The sequence below is a fragment of the Spermophilus citellus genome (assembly GCF_964194105.1).
Source record: "Spermophilus citellus genome assembly, chromosome: 7".
NCBI classification, from domain to species: Eukaryota; Metazoa; Chordata; class Mammalia; order Rodentia; family Sciuridae; genus Spermophilus; species Spermophilus citellus.
This window is the reverse complement of record NC_138188.1, coordinates 27,445,115-27,465,267: the sequence shown is the minus strand read 5'-3', so window position 1 is coordinate 27,465,267 and position 20,153 is coordinate 27,445,115. Positions and strand designations below refer to the sequence as shown.

The following is a 20,153-nucleotide window of genomic DNA, read 5'->3' as shown; positions in this document are numbered from 1 at the left end:
CCTTTCTAAAAGGAAGTTTATTTCCACTAATACATTCGACAAAATCTACTCTGACAGTGTTAGAGTGGTTTGTGGGCTAGACAGTAATTACTTAGATTCACAGAGAGATAAAATTCACTGAATGGTAATGGTTCATTTAAAATGAACTCTCCAGTATTCCATTTTTCCCTATGACTTACATAGCTAATAGAGATGACAGATCTATTATCTAATCCAAACGAAAGCACAAGGGCTTGTACATGAATGTTTCTGGTGGCTTTATTTGTAATAGAAAAATAGAGAAATTGATGCCCACCTCAGAAAAAAACAACAACAATAACAAAACAGAATGGATAGACAAATTGGGGATATCCATACAGAAGAATACTACTCAGCAATGAAAAGATCTGACTGCAATCTATAATTTAAGGAATGCTAGTAGTCAGCAAAATTGAGAATAAAGCCAGGCAGGGTAAAACATGCCTATAATCCCAGTAGCTTAGGAGGCTGAGGCAGGAGAATTATGAGTTTGAGGCCAGCCTCAGAAACTTAGCAAAAACCTATCCCAAAAAATAAAATTAAAAAGGACTGGGGGGCTGGGGCTATAGCTCAGTGGCAGAGCGCTTGCCTAGCATATGGGAGGCACTGGGTTCGATCCTCAGCACCACATAAAAATAAACATATAAAATGAAGGCCTGCTGTCCATACACAACCACCAAAAAAAAAAAATTTAAAAAAAATAATAAAATAAAATAAAAAGGACTGGGGATGTAGCTCAGTGATAGAGTGTACCTGGGTTCAGTCCCCAGTACTATAAAAATAAATAAGTTCAGAACAAAATGCAAACTTTCTCCAGCTAAAATATAATGGAGAAAAATAGTGCACCATGATCAAGCAGGTTCATTCCAGGGATGCAAGGATGGTTCAACATACAGAAATCAACAAATATAATTCATCACATCAATGGACTTAAAGATAAGAATCATATAATTATATCAATTGATGCAGAAAAAGCATTTGACAAAATACAGCACCCTTTCATGTTTAAAACACTAGAGAAACTAGGAATGGTAGGAACATACCTCAACATTGTAAAAGCTATCTATGCTAAACCCAAGACCAACGTCAATCTAAAGAGAAAAACTGGAAGCATTCCCTCTAAAAACTGGAACAGAGGGATGACCTCTTTCACCACTTCTATTCAAAATAGTTCTTGAAACTCTAGCCAGAGCAATTAGACAAAATAAATTAAAGGAATGCAAACAGGAAAAGAAGAACTCAAACTATCATTATTCACTGATGACATTATTCTATACTTAGAAAAACTCCACGAGAAAACTTCTAGATTTAATAAATGAATTCAGCAAAGTAACAGGATATAAATTCAGTACACATAAATCAAATGCAATTCTATATATCAGTGATTAACCCTCTGAAAGAGAAACTAGGAAAACTACCCCATTCACAATAGCCTCAAAAAAATATAATACTTGGCAACAACTTAACAAAAGAGGAGAAAGACCTCTACAATGAAAACTACAGAACACTAAAGAAATTAAAGAAGACCTTGAAAGATGGAAAGATCTTCTAGAGGTAGAGCGCTTGCCTAGGATATGTTAGATAGGCAAAATTAATATAGTCAAAATGGCCATACTGGGACTGGGGTTGTGGCTCAGTGGTAGAGCACTTGCCTAGCATATGTGAGGCCCTGGGTTCGATCCTCAGCACCACATACGAATAAATAAAGTTAAAAATCCATTGGCAACTAAATATATATATATATATTTTTTTTTTTTAAATAGCCATACTACCCAAAGTGCTATACAGACTCAGTGCAATTCCAATAAAAATCCCAACAACATTCCTTATAGAAACAGAAAAGGCAATCATGAAATTAATTTGGAAAAATAAGAAACCCAGAATAGCCAAAGCAATCCTTAGTAAGAGTAAAGCAGTAGGCATCACAATACCAGGTCTTAAACTATACTACAAAGCTATAGTAACAAAAAGGGCATGGGTATTGGCACCAAAATAGATATATAGACCAATGGTACAGAAAAGAAGACACAAAGGGGCTGGGGTTGTGGCTCAGAGGTAGAGCACTCACCTAGCATATGTGAGGCACTGGGTTCGATCTTCAGCACCCCATAAAAATAAAATAAAGGTATTATGTCCATCTACAACTAAAAAATAAATATATAAAAAAAGAAGATCAGAGACAAACCCAAATAAATATAGTTATCTCATTCTAGACAAAGGAGCCAAAAACATAAATTGGAAAAAAATAGCCTCTTCAACAAATGGTGCTGGAAAAACTGGAAATCCATATGCAGCAAAATGAAATTAAACCCCTATCTCTCACCATGCACAAAACTCAACTCAAAGTTGGTATTAGACCAGAGACCCCAAGCCTAACAGAGGGAAAAAGTAGGCCCAAATCTTCATCAAGTCAGATAAGGCCCGACTTCCTTAACAAGACTCCTAAAGCACAAGAAATAAAATCAACAATTAATAAATGGGATGGATTCAAACTGGGAAAGCTTCTCAGCAAAAGAAAGGATCAAAGAGGTAATGAGAGAGCCTACATTTTGGGAGCAAATTTTTGCCACACTCACGTCAGAACACTAATCTCCAGGATATATAAAGAACTTAAAAAACTTAACACACACACACAAAAAATAACCCAATCAGTAAATGGGCTAAGGAACTGAACAGAGACTTCTCAGAAGAATCTATACGGTGGATCAACAAATACATGAAAAATGTTCAACAACTGTAGCAATTAATAAATGCAAATCAAAACTAAGATTTCATCTCACACCAGTCAGAATGGCGGTTATCAAGAATACAAACAACAATAAGTGTTGGTGAGGATGTGGAGGAAAAGATACACTCATACATTGCTGGTGGGACTGCAAATTGCTGCAACCACCTGGAAAGCAGTATGGGGATTCCTTAGAAAACTTGGAATGGAACCACCATTTGACCCAGTTATCCCACTCCTTGGTCTATACCCCAAAGGACTTAAAATCAGCATACTATATTTATGCAGCCACATCAATGATTATACCACCTCAATTCACAATAGCTAAACTGCAGAAGCAGGCTACATGCCTTTCAATAAATAAATAGATAAATAAACAGTGGTATATATACACAATGGAATATTACTCAGCATTAAAAGAGAATAAATTATTACAGCTGCAGGTAAATGGAAGGAGTTGGAGAATATCATGCTAAGCAAAGCAAGGCAATCCCCAAAAACCAAAGGCCTGATGTTCTCTCTGATAAGTAAATGCTGATCCATAATGGGGAGGTGGAGGGATGGGAAAAACAGAGGAACTCTGGGCAAAGAGGAGGGGATAGGAAAGATGGTGGAATGAGATGGACATTGTTACGCTAGATACATGTATGACTCCACATATGGTACGACATTACCTTGGGCACAATCAGAGAATGGAAAAGTTGTGCTGTAATTGTGAACAATGAGTCAAAATACATTCTGTTGTCATATATACCTAATTAAAATAAATAAGTAAAAGTGGAGGAGAAAGAGATAAATATATATATAATGGAGAGATATTAATGCCTGCCATTTGCCAGTCTTAATGTGTTCACTCAGAGCCTGAGTGCTCTCCTATTCACAGCCATTTTCTCTGCTAATCCACTTTTGTTCCTAAAATCATGTCCATCTTTCCCTGTCTCTATCCAGAACAAAAGAACACATAAATCAATCTCAAAATAATTACCCTGAGTAAAAGAAGCCAGACTGCCAGCAAGAGAAAGAGAGGAAAAAAACACTATGTGATTCCATTTATATAAAAATTCTAGAAAATACAAACTAAACACTAATGACAGAAAGCAGATCCATTAGATTGCTGAAACTATTCTTCCTGTGTGCAATTTTTTATAAAAAAAATTTATAAAACTCTGATCTTTTAACTAAGATCAGAGTTATATAACTCTGGTCTTAGCTAAAACTTGGGATTCCTTATACTTTTTCTGCTTCTAACTACTCAGACAGCATGACTTTTCCTGCAGACAGTTGCTATTTACTGATATGCCCCAAACTCAAGTGAGAGTCTGAAATAGCATCTGTTAGGAAAGAAGCAAATAAGTCTGGCACGGTGGCATATGCCTGTAATCCCAGGAACTTGGGAGGCTGAGGCAGGAGGATCACTAATTTGAGATCAAACTCAGCAACTTAGCAAGGCCCTAAGCATCTTAGTGAGATTCTGACTCAAGATAAAAAATAAAAAGGTCTAGAGATGTAACTCAGTGACTAAAGCACCCCTAAATTCAATCCCCAGTAACAAAAAAAGAAAGAAAAGAAAACCAAGGATTCAGGCATATCTCTAACCCCACCACTGGCCTTACATCCTCAGGCCCCTTTATTATTTTATCCTAGGGTACTCTGCCCTTAGCTTTGCAACTAACTCTACATTCCAGCCACAATGGCCTTTCTAACTTCCTGATTCTTAAACAACCAAATTTATCCCCACTCCAGGGCAGTTACCTTGATTTTTCAAATTGCAAGCAAAGAGAACAAACAGAAGGGGGCCACAGAAAAAGCAAGCTTCCTGCAGGAGAATCAGAAACCCAGGAGTTGAAAAGGAGACTAATTTTCCTAACTCAGTAGTCCAAGAAGTAAGGGTTTGGCCTCAGGCCAAAATTTACTGGGAGGCTAGTGTTTTGGGCTATGAAGCAAGTTCTACACAGGAGACTGAACATACCATATATTTAACTACAATTCCAGAATCCTAGGACCCTGATATGTAAAACAGACAAGAATAAAATTAAAAAGAACCTCATACTCTTAAAAAAAAAAAAGTGCCCATCAAGTTAGTCTGTGTCCAGATGTTGGGGTTAATTTAAACCAGGGTCCCTCAAACTTTTCCATGGAGTGTGGGTATGGATCCTTAAAAAAAAAAAAAAAAAAGCCAACAGAAAAATGTCCTCTTCCCTTTGGAAATGTCCAAGTACCATCCAAAGCAATCAAACCTTACTCTAAAATGTATTTTAAAAGATCTTATTTTATCTTAACAATGTATGTGAATTCTGATTTCTATGTCATATTTTTTATTATGAAAAAATTTTAAGTCTCTTACTAGTTAAAGAACTGAACCCCCCAATCTGACACTTCATCAATCTTCTGGTAAAAAACTGAGGAACTAAGTTTGCAAATAAAACCCTTTAGCAATGATTCTTAGAATAAACAATATGAATTTTTGTTTGTTTGCTTTAGGTTTTTTTAGGGGGGGTGGGTAGGGTAAATACTAGGGATTAAACTTAGGGGCACTTTATCACTGAGACACATTCCTTACCATTTTCATTTGTTTTGAGACAGGGTCTCACTAAGTTCCTTAGGGCCTCACTAAGTTGCTGAGGCTGACTTGGAGCCTTTGATCCTCCTCTGCCTCAGCCTCCGGAGTCACTGGGATTACAGGTGTGTGCCACCACATAATTTCTTTAAGTCTGTAGTTTCTAGTTTGTGCTTTGGTCTGTTGTCCAGTAATTTTTTTTTTTTTAAGAGAGAGAGAGAGAGAGAGAATTTTTTTTAATATTTATTTTTTAGTTTTCAGGGGACACAACATCTTTCTTTGTATGTAGTGCTGAGGATCGAACCCGGGCCACACGCATGCCAGGCAAGCGTGCTACCGCTTGAGCCACATCCCCAGCCCCAGTAAAATTTCTTTAGAAAAAGCCTACTCTTGTCTTATCTGAAGCAGTATTTCCACAACATGGACCAAAGAGCTTTGATGAGCAGAGTATTCTCAGAAGAAAATTGTGGTAGCGGCTTTAGATTCTGTCAGAGAATAGAGAAAGGTCAGAGTACAGGCATAGGTAACCAACTAAAAGCACTGGAGGAAAAGAATAGAAGCATCTGTTTTTTCTTGCAAGAATAAGGATACCCTAAATATAATGACAATGGTAGAAAGAAAAGGAATCTCATTATTCAGTATGATTTATCATATATACCTGGAAAACAAATGAAATCTTGGAGTGATGAAAGAAGAAACTGGATCCATAAATACAGATGAATGTTAATAAGAAATATTATGAAGGCCATATTATGCACATATTAGGGCTGGTGATATAGCTCAGTGATAGAGGACTTGTCTAGTTTGCATGAGGCCCTGGGTTCAATCTCCAGCACCACAAAAAAAAAAGTGAACATATTAAATTCTAAGAGTTTCCCCTGCCCCTCAACTTTTAGTGCATATTAAACTCGGGTTTCCTCTTGCCATTATTCTCCCATGTCTCTGTATTTCAGGGAGATAAGATACTACTTTGGAGAAATGATGTTAGGATTTTTATACAGAACTGACAGAACCTTAGAAATATACCTCCTCATCTAAAAACTCTATCACCTAAAATTACCAGAGCCATCAAGGAAGAATCTATTGCAGTCTTAAGAGTATAGTAACATCAAGGAACCAGCAAAACACACCAAAAAAAAAAAAAAAAATAGCCAGGTGCAGTGGCACATACCCATAATCCCAGCAACGCAGGAGTCTGAGGCAAGAGGATTGAAAATTTGAGGCCAGTCTCAGCAATTTAGCAAGGCCGTAAGCAACTTAGTAAGACCATATCTCAAAGTAAAAACTAAAAAATAAAAAGGGCTGGATATGCAGCACAATGGTAAGTGACCCTGGGGGTTCAATCCCCAGTTAAAAAAAAATTAAGAATAATAAGACACACATAAAAAATCCCTGGCAAAGTCCTGAAAACATACAACACTACCTGTGCATACATAAGCCATACCATACTTTCACTGGATCGTACACTAAACAGCATCCAGAAACAAACTTTTTCTTTTCTTTTTTTTTTTGGGGGGGGGCAGCAAAAATTGAATTATCCCAGGAGTTTCCTTCATCTAAACAGTTCATGGTACTTTATCTGGGGGAAGAGATTGGCCCTGAAATGAGCTAGAAGAAAATACTGAAGAAAAGCCATTGCATAAGGAAAGCTAGTGCCCAGAGGCAACAATAGAAGTTCAAAACCTGATGCTAATCAGACATAACTTTCCTATTTTCATATATAAATACACGATCAGTGAAACTCCATATCATGTACCACCACAAAAATGGGATCCTAATTAGAGTAAGTTATACTCCATGTACGTGTAATATGTCAAAATGCACTCTACTATCATGTATATCTAAAAAGAACAAATTTTTTTAAAGTGTGGGGGGGACCTGATGCTGACACCCACCTCTCCCCACCATTTCAAAAGAGGAAACCCCACAGCACAGACATCAGGAGGAATAAAAAAGAAGGGAATGAATTCTGTGGTACCCTACCATTGAACAATATTCCCCCAAACCTTGATATTTTTTGAGATGAGGGCTTTTTAAGTTTTGCCAGGCTAGCCTCAAATTTGCGATCCTCCTTCCTCAGTCTCCTGTGTAGCTGGGATTACAAAATGGTACTACCATAAGTACGACAGATGCTAGAGAATGATGAACTATCATTTCTCTAAATGACAAGCTAAATCCAAAATGCCTCACAATATGCCATAAGTCCCATGACATGCTATAAACAAAAAGCACTCTCATTTCCTCACTTTTGAGTTGCTCTGAAGGTAACGTCATGGTGCTATTCTCCAATAGCCAAAACCTCCATGTACTATTATTATAGCCAGTTAGACAAATATTCCACAAGTCGGTGTCAAAGTTCAATATCAAGGGACAGACAACATCCTCACTTACTGCAAGCAAAGCCAAAAGTATTTAGAACCCACCACACACACTTCCTATACTGGTATTCCCACATTTATACAGGTCTCATCATCCTCCCAGGCTTTACCTATTCCCACTTCAACCTGCCCTACACATCCAGTGAGTGACTAGGTCCTATGTATTCCAGTGCAACAGGTATAACCATTTACTCCTCTTGTCCAGATCAACTGACCCAAAAGGATTAAATCTTCATTACCCTTTCCCACAGATTTCTACCACAGACCTATTGGTCTTCCCTGTTTACAGGTCATGTCTTTGGAAACTATTAGAGTAACATTTCTAAATTCAAAGGTCAGATGAAAATCAAAGGTCAGATGAAAATCAAAGGTCAAATGAATGCTCCTCAGTAAAAAATTTCCATTAATTCTGTGCTGCCTCTAAAACAAATTCTTAACTTCATGGTGTAACCACAAGCCATCTCTCCAGTCTCACTCTGGTCATCCCCCTAATATATCCAGTACTATATTAAAGACAGTTCATCATTCTCTAGCATCTATCATACTTATGGTAGTACTGATTTGTAATCCCAGCTACACAGGAGACTGAGGAAGGAGGATCCCAAATTTGAGGCTAGCCTGGCAAAACTTAAAAAGCTCCCATCTCAAAATAAAAAATATCAATGTTTGGGGGAATATTGTTAAATGGTAGAGTACTCCTGAATTAAATCCCTAGTACTGCACAAAAATTTAAAAACACCGCTTTGAAGACCAAAAGCTCAGCTTTGCTACTTTCTTGCTAACTTATATTGAGTAAGCCAATCTCCTTTCTGAGACTCAGTTTCCTCATCTGTAAAATGTATATTCCTCACCTTTCAGACAAGACTGTCAGAACTATTTAGTAAAATAAAGAATGTCTAAATGCAGTAAAGGGAAATTAATTGTTTTAAGTACTCATATTAGAAAAAGAAATTTGAAAATTAACAATCTCTGCATATGCTTAAGAGTTTGGAAGTCAAAATAAGCCCAAAAATGTAGACAGAAAATCATAAAGTAGAAATTACAAAGAAAATAAACACAACAGTGGATATTACAAAAGCCAAGACAGTTCTTTGAAAGGAATAATATTGTTTAGATGTTTATGTAAATTATGACAAAAATATATATACAAGAAAGCTATTGTTATCCAACAGAGATGAAACTTCAAATAAAATGGGTTGAAGTAACAGTTTTCATTTTGAAAGGGTTTCTCACATCTTAGTACCCATTGATATTTGAGCCAGATAATTGTTGGAGTGAGTATTGAGGCTTTCTTATGCATTGCAGGATGTTTAGCAGTGTCCCTGGTCTCTACCCGTAAGACACCAGTAGCATCCCCTCCTCACCCCCCAGGAATCATGACGAGCAAAATGTCTTTATCAAATATTGTAAACCATCTTCTGAAGGCAAAAATCATCCCAAGTGGAAAACAAAAAGGCCACATTATACTCTATCAGCTAAGACCAGATTTTCAAAGCCATTCATAAATTTTTCTTTTCTTTTTTTTTTTTTTTTTTGGTGTGTGGTACCAGGAATTGAATTCAGGGTCACTGTCCCACTGAACTACATTCCCAGCCCTTTTTATTTTTTATTTAGAGATAGTATCTCACTAAACTGCCCAGCCTAGCCTAGAACTTAAAATCCTCCTGCCTCAACTTCCTAAATCACAGGGATTACAAGCATGTTTAACCATACCCAGCCCTATTTTTAGAACAGTTGGCTGCTTTGTCCATTAGGACTAGGGGATGATAACAAGCCAAGGAAGGAAGGACAAGACAGGTGTTTAAGCAAAATTGTACAGACAGTATCTAATGAAATTTTTTTATCACTCTGGACTTCATAAGTGATAGAAATAAATCATATCAGTGTTTTAAGATTACTTAATCCAAGAATAGAATAAATATTCTTTTCTTTAAAAACCCTAACTGCAGGGTAGGGGTGTAATTCAATGGTAGGTACAGCACCTATCTATCATTTGCCAAGGACTTGTGTTTGATTCCCAGCAATGCAAACAACAAAACCCCAGTTGCATAGCTCTACTATTCTGAGACAAATCACTATTAAATTCTTGCTAAACTTCTAAATAAATAATAGTAAAGTCGAGGGGGGGGGGAGATTTTAATCTTTTATTTTTCGGCGGGCACAACATCTTTGTTTGTATATGGTGCTGAGGATCGAACCCTGGCCACGCGCATGCTAGGTGAGCGCGCTACCGCTTGAGCCACATCTCCAGCCCCTAACTTCCCATTCTAGAGGTTGTACATGATACAGAGTTACATTGTATATTCACATATGAACATAAGAAAGTTATGTCCAATTCATTATACCACTTTTCCTATTCCCATCCTCCCACCTTTCCCTTCATTCCCATTTGTCTAATCCAATGAACTTCTACTCTTCCCTCTCTTTTTGTGTGTTAACACCAACATATCAGAGAGAACATTCAGCATTTGGTTGTTTGGTATTGGCTTATTTCACTAAGCATAATATTCGCCAGTTCCACCCTCTTATTGGCAAATGTCATAATTTCATACTTCTTTATCTAAATAATATTCTATTATTCTAATGTGCTATATATACATATATCACATTTTAAAAGCATATAATTTTTTAACAGAATCATCTCTTGGTATCTTCAGGGGATTGGTTCTAGGACCCTCTACAAATACGAAAATCCACAGATGCTAAAGCTCTTATATAGAATGTCAGAGTATTTGCATATAACCTATGCACATCCTCCGATATACTTTAAATCATCTCTGGCAAGGAATGGTGGCAGCACACCTATAATCCCAGTGAGTCAGGAGGCGAGGTAGTAGGTTTGCAAATTTAAGGCCAGCTTTAGCAATTTAACAAGACCTAGTCTCAAAAATAAAATTTATTTATTTTCTTTTTTTTTTATTGGTTGTTCACAACTTACAATCAAAAATAAAATTTAAAAAGGCTGGGGGACTGGGGATATAGCTCAGTTGGTACAGCGCTTGCCTCACATGCACAAGGTTCAATCCCCAGCACCACAAAAAAATTTAAAAATTTAAAAAAGGCTGGGGATATAGCTTAGTGATAGAACACCCCTGAGCTCAATTCCCAGTACTGTAAATTATAAAATAAGCATTTTTTATAATTTCTAATACAATGTAAATGCTGCACAAATAGTTGTTATATTGTATTATTTAGAGAATAATGACAAGAAAAAGTTTCTGTATATCTAGCACAGACACTTTTTCCCAAAAAATATTTCTAATCCACAGCTGATTGAATCCTCAGATATAGAACCCATGGCATTAAGCTTTTGGCAAGAAGATTCCAAGAAGCCAAGAGGGAGGAGACTCTATTTATATCCATCATACTCATTAGCAGCACCAAAAATCTGATCTGAACCTTACAGGAGTCCTAGGACTATCTAAAATATAATTCTCAGAAGCTAAATGATAAAAATCAAAAAACTGATTCAGACACCTGGGGACTCTTAACACCGGAAAAATGAAAGCCAAAGAAGATGGTGCACTATCACATCATCACTGTCTTCCACTATTTCTACTCCTGCCTTATAAAACAAACAACAGAATCACTTCAGGGGAGACTCCAACTGAATAAGCTAGTAATAGAGAAACTGCTGCCATCAGGGCCAAATAAAACTGAAATGGCCATTTCCCTATTAGAAGTAAGATGGAAACAGAGCAGATATTTGGGCAGTATAACATACAATGACAGTATAAAGAAATTTAATTTGAGCCATATAGAAGCTGTTAGAATGGTTGAATAAAAAATGATGATAGTAACATCAGCAAAGAAAATGGATTGCTGCTCATCTTCCTGGAATCTGAAGAATGGAGCACATTTTCCTATGTTCCTTCAGATTCAAGTGATGATGATCTAATGCAATGTTTAGTTCCACAGCAGGTGGGTCTATTATGAACAGAGAAAATCTCTATTCCTCAGTTAGTATTATGAATAACTAAATCCTATATCATGAAAGGCCAGAATTCATTGAAAAGCCATGTAACTGCCCAAATAAGCTAATATTTGATGAAAAGAAAAGGTTCAGCTGGGCACAGTAGTGCCCACCTGTAATCCCAGGGGCTTGGGAGGCTAAGGCAGGAAGATCAAGAGTTCAAAGCTAGCCTTAGCAACTTAGTGAGGCCCTAAGCAACTCAGTGAGGCCCTGTCTCTAAATAAAATACCAAAAAGAACTGGGGATATGACTCAGTGGTTAAGGACCCCTGGGTTCAATCCCTGGTACAAACAAAAAGAAAAGAAAAAGCTCCATGACACTTTAAGAAATGGGGGGAAAGTGGGAAGGGCTAAGCAAACCAAATAAGAGGAACTTAAAGGAAGCCTACCAGCTATGATGATGCAGTCCCCTCCCAAGCAAGAGCAGTTGACAGTCACTAGAAGTGGCCAGGAGGCAGAGCTGTACTATAGAAAATGAAGTCAGCTTCCAGGGGTATGAGCCTAAGAATCTCTCTCCAGACAATACAATCAGATACACATAAGCAGAACTGTGAGTGTGATTTCAGAAAACCCACAAGACTACTCACAGTCAACCCTTCACCTACTTGAAGGGTCCTTACCCCCAGTCTGCAAAGCATCACCACAGAAACTCTGCCATTGCTCCACCATGACTTGGGCAAATGCACCTTACCTTTCAATCTCTGGACCTGAGCTCTACAGTTGTGAAAGATGAGTTAAACACTAAAAGTTTTTCCAGTACTAAAACAAGGCTTACGTGGAAGACAAGAATCCAGTTTCTGAGATTCAGCATTAAGAGTTCACATTTGCTAAGTTCTCAGTCTATGTCTTCTAACACTAAGCTCCCACAAGCAAAAATTTCCTTTACTACTCACCATCCAGCAGGTCTTCCTCATCATCCCTGTCATGCTCCTCCACTGCCACCTCCTCCTCCTCCTCCTCCTCTTCCTCATCCTCCAGCTCCACGTCCGGGTCCAGGTCTGGATCGCTCCCTGAGGCGGATTCGTCTGACATGGCTCCCAGTGGTACTCAGTGTGCATTACCAACTCATGGTCCACTGCAGGGGTCCTTGGAGATGACAAGAAGAATCAGAATCACCAAGGTTTCACTTAGCAGCCAAATCTTTTTTCTTTCTTTTTTTTTTTAATTTTTTAATATTTATTTTTTAGTTATCGGCAGACACAACATCTTTGATTGTATGTGGTGCTGAGGATTGAACCCGGGCCACACGCATGCCAGGCGAGCGCGCTACCACTTGAGCCACATCCCCAGCCCCAGCAGCCAAATCTTTCAAAGAAAAATATACTTAAGATGAATTCCCTAGGGTTTTTCTAAGCAGTAAAGCAAGCTAACCATATCCAATTTCAACCTTCTCTATGATTGTACTACCCAAGACATGTTTTGGCAGCTCTGCCAGCTCAAACTTCTCATGGCTACTTTGACAAGAAAATATCTTAAAGTAATAACAACAAAAATAAAAGCATATACCTCAGAATTCTCATTTATGCTAAGTGCCTATAATTCCAACAACTCAGGAAGCTGAAGCAGGAGGATCACAAGTTTAAGGCCAGCCTCGGCAACTTAGACCCTACCTGTTATGGTTTAGGAATAAGCCCCCCTCTCCCTGAAAAAACTCAGGTGTGAGATAATGCAAGAATGCTTAGACCTGAAATGATTTCAATTATTTAAAACTATAACCTAATAAGTAAATTAATCCAGTGATTCCGATTAACTGGGAAGTAACTATAGGTAGATAGGGTGTAGCTACAGGAAGTAGGTCACTGGAGGCTTGCCTTAGGGTTTATATTTTGTTCTTGGTGGAAGAACTCTCTCTCTCTGCTTCCTGTTTGCCATGTCCTGAGCTGCTTCCCTCTACCACATCCTTCTGCCATGATGTCAAGCCTCACTTTGGACTCAGAGCTATGGTATGGAGTCAGCTGACTGTAGACTGAACTTCTGAAATCTTTTCCTCCTCTAAGTTGTTCTCTTCAGGTCTTTGGTCACAGCAACAGAAAGTTGACTAGAACACTCTCAAAATAAAAAGGGCTGCAGATATATAGCTCCGTGGTAGAGTATCTCTGGATTCAATCCCCAGTATCAAAAAAAAAAAAAAAAAAAGCTGAGGGATCCCATTTGTTCATTTCTTACTGCATCACCCATTTCCTGTGCACCAAAGCCCTGAACCCATATTATCTACTCATGTACATATATGTATTTATAATCACAAGCACTATTCTAGTCACAGCAGGAAGAACAAAGCATGTAAAGAATGTGAAGGACTGGTGTATACCAGGAGGAGCTGCTTTTTTTATACAGGGTTAGCTGAGAAGTTCTTACTAAGCAGAGGCCAGAAGGAAGCAAGAGAGCCATAGAGACATATGGAAGTATATGATCCATACACCATGAGCAACAAGGGCTGAACCCTGGAGGGAGGCTGACTTGGAACACTCTGGAAAGAAGGAATAGGTCAGGTCTGGATAAGGGCAGGGACTGGCATTAAGCACTACAAAGAGGGCAGCTCATTGTCCAATTACCCGAAAGAAAAGCTTTCAGTGAGAAGCTAGCACTTCACCACATTGTCACTTTTCCCAGACATGTAGAGAACCTCAGATGTGGACCCCTGTACATTTGTTGTTCTCTGGTTCTTCCCTACTTCTTGGCCCAGTTCCAGTTCCATTTCTTCCAAGAAGCCTTTGTAAAATGCCCTAGATTTCTGGTATTATATGCCCTCTTCTGAACTCCATTAGCCAGGCCATCCCACATTATTAATCTTCAATGAAGGATTCATGTGGGCTACTTGGCAAAATGGTGTACTTTCTTTGTTCTTACCTGCTGACCCAACAGTAAACCTCTAAGGGGAGTGATTTAAATGGGAATTGTGTGTTTGTATCCTACAGCTAGAAGTTTGTAGTATATCCAGGTTATTCTCCCTCATTTACCAACCTGCTATACTCTGTCTACAACGTATCAAAAATTGTGTATGTGTATCTACTTCCCTCCTTCCCTATCCCCTTTCTCATCACTTTACTGTTAGCTGATTAGCTGTAATGATCTTTTTTTTCTTTCTTTCTTTTTTTTTTTTTTTTTTTTTTTTTTTTGGTATTGGGGATAGAATACCAGGGACACTTTACCTCTAAGCTATACCCCTAGCGATTTTTATTTTTTATTTTGAGACAGGGTCTAGCTAAGTTGCTGAGGCTGAGAACTTGCAATCCTCCTGCCTCAGTCTCCCAAGTCCCTGAGATCACAAGTGTGCAGCCACTGCAATTAGCTTAAGGTCATGTTTTTTCTGGGGTAGGAAGGGGACAAGGTAAAGAGATGTCTAGGTGGACAGTTCTATGTAAATATAAATAAAAATGTTAACTTATGGAGTCACTGATTCTTTCAATTTTTCTGTATATTTCCAAGTTTTCATAATAAAAGATAGGGAGAGGACAAGGTAAATAATCTTTCACAAGACAAACTGCTGCAGACAACCACATAAAAAAATCAGGTCACCCTCAAATGACTCCCATCTCCCAAAATAAAAACTTAAGCACAAGTCTCTAATTATTAAACACAAAACTTGTTCCAGACTGAAATTTCTTATTAAGGTTCAGAGTAATTTGCAATTTGAAACAGAACTTCTATCTTCTGGAGAGAGAGAGAGAGAGAGAGAGAGAGAGAGAGAGAGAGAGAGAGAGAGAGAAAGACAAGGAGGAAGAGGAGGGAAGGGGAGGGGAAACAACAGAAGTTTCTGGGGTTATGGACCTAGCTGAGATCTCTCCAAGACAATGCTGTCTTCCTTTAGGATTTTGGAAAAACAGAACTTAAGTTTAGGACTGCTCAGAGTTAAAAATAACAGAAATTAAAATTGTGTGCATTTCTAGATGGGTCATGTACTTTGCCTCTCAAGACAACTAAAGCAAAGAACAGCTGACCAGTGAGTTGGTAATAAATTTAAAATTTTTCCATTTATAACTCACATCTAAAAATTTCTGCAAAGAGTATTAAGGGGCAGGGAAAAAAAGTGATCCACAAATACAAAATAGTGTAACATACTGAGCTGTCCTCCACTTAATGACCAGGCAAATACCTGTAGGAATGACTATACTGTGCCTTTTCTTTTATTTAGTAAGTTTCAAAAGGAAATAATAGAGAGCCCAGCAAGGTAGCACAGGCCAGCAATCCCAGAGACTCCAGGGGGCTGATTCCAAATTCAAGGCCAGCCTTGGCTACTGAGTGAGGCCCTAAGCAACTTAGAAAGACCATGTCTCAAAAACTGAAGATAAAAAGGGCTACAGATGTAGCTCAGTGGTAGAGCACCCAGGGTTCAATCCCCAATACAAAGGAAAAAGGGGTAGGGAGCAATTTAAAAAAAAAAAAATCAGCAACTTTGGGATTGCTGGCGTGTGCTACCTTGCTGGGCTCTTTATTATTTCCTTCTGAAACTTACTAAATAAAAAAAAAGGCACAGTATATTTGGAAGTGAAATTGACTTCTCCACAGCCACAGTAAAATATCTGAATATTCATATATCCTCTGGATATAAATGTTCATAATCTGCATTACCCCTATTTCATTCCATACTGCTTGAGAAACGCAGTAGGTGTTTTCCTTACAGTATGCTTAGCTGATTATGAAGTGGCTTTTAAAGAATAATTAATTATCAGGTACCTTTAAGTAATCTGAAGGCCTGTCATTCTAGAAAAGAAATTGTGTGGTGGTAGAATGACAATCATTTTGAGGTAAACACTATCAAGGACCAGCCTTCCATATAACCCCAGTTAACTAACTGCTTTAAAGCTCCTGATAGAAGCAAACATCAATTAAACATCCAATAACCACACATACTATTACAATGTAAGAGATATGGGTCCAGTCCCCTACTCAAAACATTTCAAAGCAGTAGACACTTTAAAATAGTACCCAATGGGAATGAGGTTTCATAACAGGTACCAGAATACAGTTACATAGGAGGAATAAGTTCTAATATTCTACCAGTACAGAAGGGTGACCACAGTTAACAATTTATTAAAGAATTGGAAGAAAGGATTTCAAAGGCTCCAAATGCAAAGAAATTATAAATGTTTAAGGATAGGGAAATACTAATTACCCTAATATAATCACTATACCTTGTACACATGTACCAAATTATCATAAATATGTACAATTATTATGTCAAATTAAAAAATAAAAAACACAAAAATAGTACCCAGACCATTATCATATACTCATAACAGAGAAGAGATTAAAAAGCAAAGAATTTCTTCAATCCTATTAAATTTGGTTTTTCTCTTCCCCTTCCTTCCACAAGGCATTAAATTTCTTTACAAAGAAAACAAAGTGAACTCTCTTCTCAGCTCTTCAGAATCATACCAGCTCTCTAAAGGATAGGTTTTGCTATTACTGATCTTCAAAAAGGCAACAAAGAGAACATGACAAAGGAAAATCTGGTCTTAGTGGGTAGCAGAGTTGATTACATTCTGTCTCTAAGGGACTTAACCTGCACACAGACATCTGGATGTGGAACCCAGGCTTTCAGAACACAGGGAAGGCAGCCCTGATTCAATAATTAGCTCTTCATTATGTTAAGTGAAATAAGCCAAACTCAGAAAGTCAAGGGTCATATGTTATCTCTCACATGTGGAAATAGAAAGAATAAAGGAAAAGGAGGCAGGTGGTTTACCATGAAAAACTAAGATCAGTGGAGTAGAGGAAAGGGGACCAGGGGTACGGAGGAGGATAAGAAAAGGGAAAATACTGGAGAATAATACTGACCAAATTATATTGTTACATCATGTGCATGTATGAATATGTAACAATGGATCCCATAATATAACTGTATTATATATAATTATAGTACACCAATAAAAATATTAATAAACAAGAACACAGTTCTTAGTATATATGAAGGGGAAGTTGATAAGGAAGAAAAACACATCACCCATTTGTTCCTCATTCCACATGAAATACAGCCTGAATCTGCAGTGCAGAGGGTCTCTGCCTCTAGAATACAGAGAAACTAAGAGAGTGATTATGTGTATTTGTACCTTAATGAAGACCTGTGTTCTCATAAAGCAAATTCTGGGAATCAAATTCTATTTTAATGAAACTGGAGAACTAGCTATTTAAAGGAACTCTAAAAGACAACCGCTATGAAAAGCAAACATTCAACCCCTAAGCATGTTAATAAGCCTACAGTTTAATATATTGGATTTGCTAACAAGAGGCTATAATTAACAAGAAACTCACAGCTAAATCCCAGCTCATTCCCTCACAGCAATCTAGAGAGTAAAAGAAAAGGTTGTTCTACCCTGCTAAATTCAAAGACAAGGACACCTGACTATAAAGTGGTGCCTGGCCAAGAATCAGAAAAATTATTCATGCCTGCACAGTCCTTAGAGACACTGGGATGGGGGTTGGGGAGGACATAGGAAGAACCCACCCTCACACACATACACACACCTTCTTTATTCTCAAATAGATCATGTTTGAAGAGTCCACCTTGAAATCAGAGGGCTACAGGTGCACACACATTGCCTCATTACTATGGGGCAGCCCATGAAATTTCAAAGATACCCTCATGATCTCCTGTAGCATCATGATCCAATCTTTCAACTCCATGTCCTCATTAATTTTCGTGACCTTGAATCATATTAAATTTCCTCAAATGATCTCCAACAATTCTACAGTGCGTGCAACTGACTTTTTGTTTGTTTGTTTGTTTGTTTTTGTATTAAAGATATAAATACAAAAACCTGGGACTGGGGTTGTAACCCAGTAGCAGAGAATTTGTCCAGCACATGTGAAGTACTGAATTCAATCCTTAGCACCACATAAAAATAAAATAAGGCATTCTGTCCATATACAACTACAAAAAAAAATTTAAGAATAAAAATAAATACAAAAACCTGGATTTAAGCTAATTAACAAGAGGGGCTTTTTTTTTTTTTTTTTTTTTTTTTGCCACAGGGAACCCAAGGGTGCTTAATCACTGAGCCACATCCCCAGCCCTTTTTGTTTTTTATTTTGAGACAGGGTCTCACTAGGTTGCTCTACATTCTAACTAAACTGCTGAGGCTGGCTTTGAACCTGGGATCCTCGTGCCTCAGCCTCTGGGATTACAGGCCTGCACCACCACACTCAACGGAATAAAATCTTCTAAGACACTTTCATTCCAAAGCTTTGGGCAATTGGGCTGAGAATGTAACCTAAAGGTAGAACATTTGCCTCACTCACCTAAGGCCGTGGATTCAATCCCCAGCACTCGAAAAAAAAAAAAAAATACTAATAATAATAACCAAAGCTTTGGGCAATACCCTTTCAAATAAACCCAGTCGAATAATTTGTATAATTTCAAGACATGTCAGTCCACATTGTAGTACTAAGTTACCATAGAATTCTTCCGGTCTGCTGAGAAATTCACTGTGGGTCAATAAAATTATTTCAAAACCCCTTTTCCTGTGCAAGACAAAGACCTGTCCTAATCACACCAATGTGTACTTCAAATCTCCATGGCTGGCAAGGTGATGCATGCCTGTAATTACAGCAGCTCAAGAGGGGGAGGCAGAAGGATCACAAGTTTAAAGCCAGCCTAAGCAACTTAGCAAGGCCCTAAGCAACAGAGCAAATACCTTGTCTCAAACTAAGAGAGGGGCAGCCACAAAGTCAAAATCATCCCCAGCCCTTTTTAATTTTTATTTTGAGATGGTTCTAAATTGTCTAGGCTGAATTCAAACTTGCAAACCTCCCATCTTAATCTCTTAAGTAACTGGGATTATAGGCATGAGCCACTACACCTGACCTCTCATCAATGTTTTTTTGTTTTTTTTTTTTTTTTTTTTTTGGTACCAGGGATTCTGAGGGGCACTCAACCACTGAGCCACATCCCCAGCCCTATTTTGTATTTTATTTAGAGACAGAGTCTCACAAGTTGCTTAGCACGTTGCTTTGCTGAGGATGGCTTTAAACTCGAGATTCTCCTGCCTCAGCCTCCCAAGCCACATAAGCATGAGCCACCATACCCGGCTCATTAATGGATTTCTATGTAACAAAACACAAAAAGTTCCTTTTTTTCTTTAATTTTTAATATTTATTTTTCAGTTTTCAACGGACACAACATCTTTGTTTGTATGTGGTGCTGAGGATCAAACCTGGGCCGCACGCATACCAGGCGAGCGCGCTACCACTTGAGCCACATCCCCAGCCCACAAAAAGTTCCTTGATAGGCCTTTAAATCCACATTGTAATTAACTTTTAAGAAACTCTTCTCAAGAGTTTTGATATAGTGGGGCTGGGGTTGTAGCTCAATGATACAGCTACTTGCCTGGCATGTGCAAGGCACTGGGTTCCATCCTCAGCACCACATAAAAATAAATAAATAAAATAAAGGTATTGTGGGCTGGGGATGTGGCTCAGTGGTAGAGCGCTCACCTCACATGTGTGAAGCACCGGGTTTGATTCTCACCACCACATGAAAATAAATAAATTAAATACAGGTATC

At 38.0% G+C, this 20,153-nt stretch overlaps 1 protein-coding gene across 2 annotated transcripts in view; it reads right to left on the bottom strand.

Annotated features, from left to right (window-relative positions):
- Positions 1–20,153, bottom strand: part of RAD54L2 (RAD54 like 2) — a 121,885-nt gene that overhangs the window by 56,459 nt on the left and 45,273 nt on the right. For both annotated transcript variants that reach the window (XM_081301122.1, XM_081301121.1), the window contains one exon: positions 12,544–12,736. In XM_081301122.1, coding sequence (XP_081157248.1) covers positions 12,544–12,682 — 139 coding nt within the window. In that variant the 5' untranslated portion in view covers positions 12,683–12,736. The remainder of the gene's footprint in view (positions 1–12,543; positions 12,737–20,153) is intronic.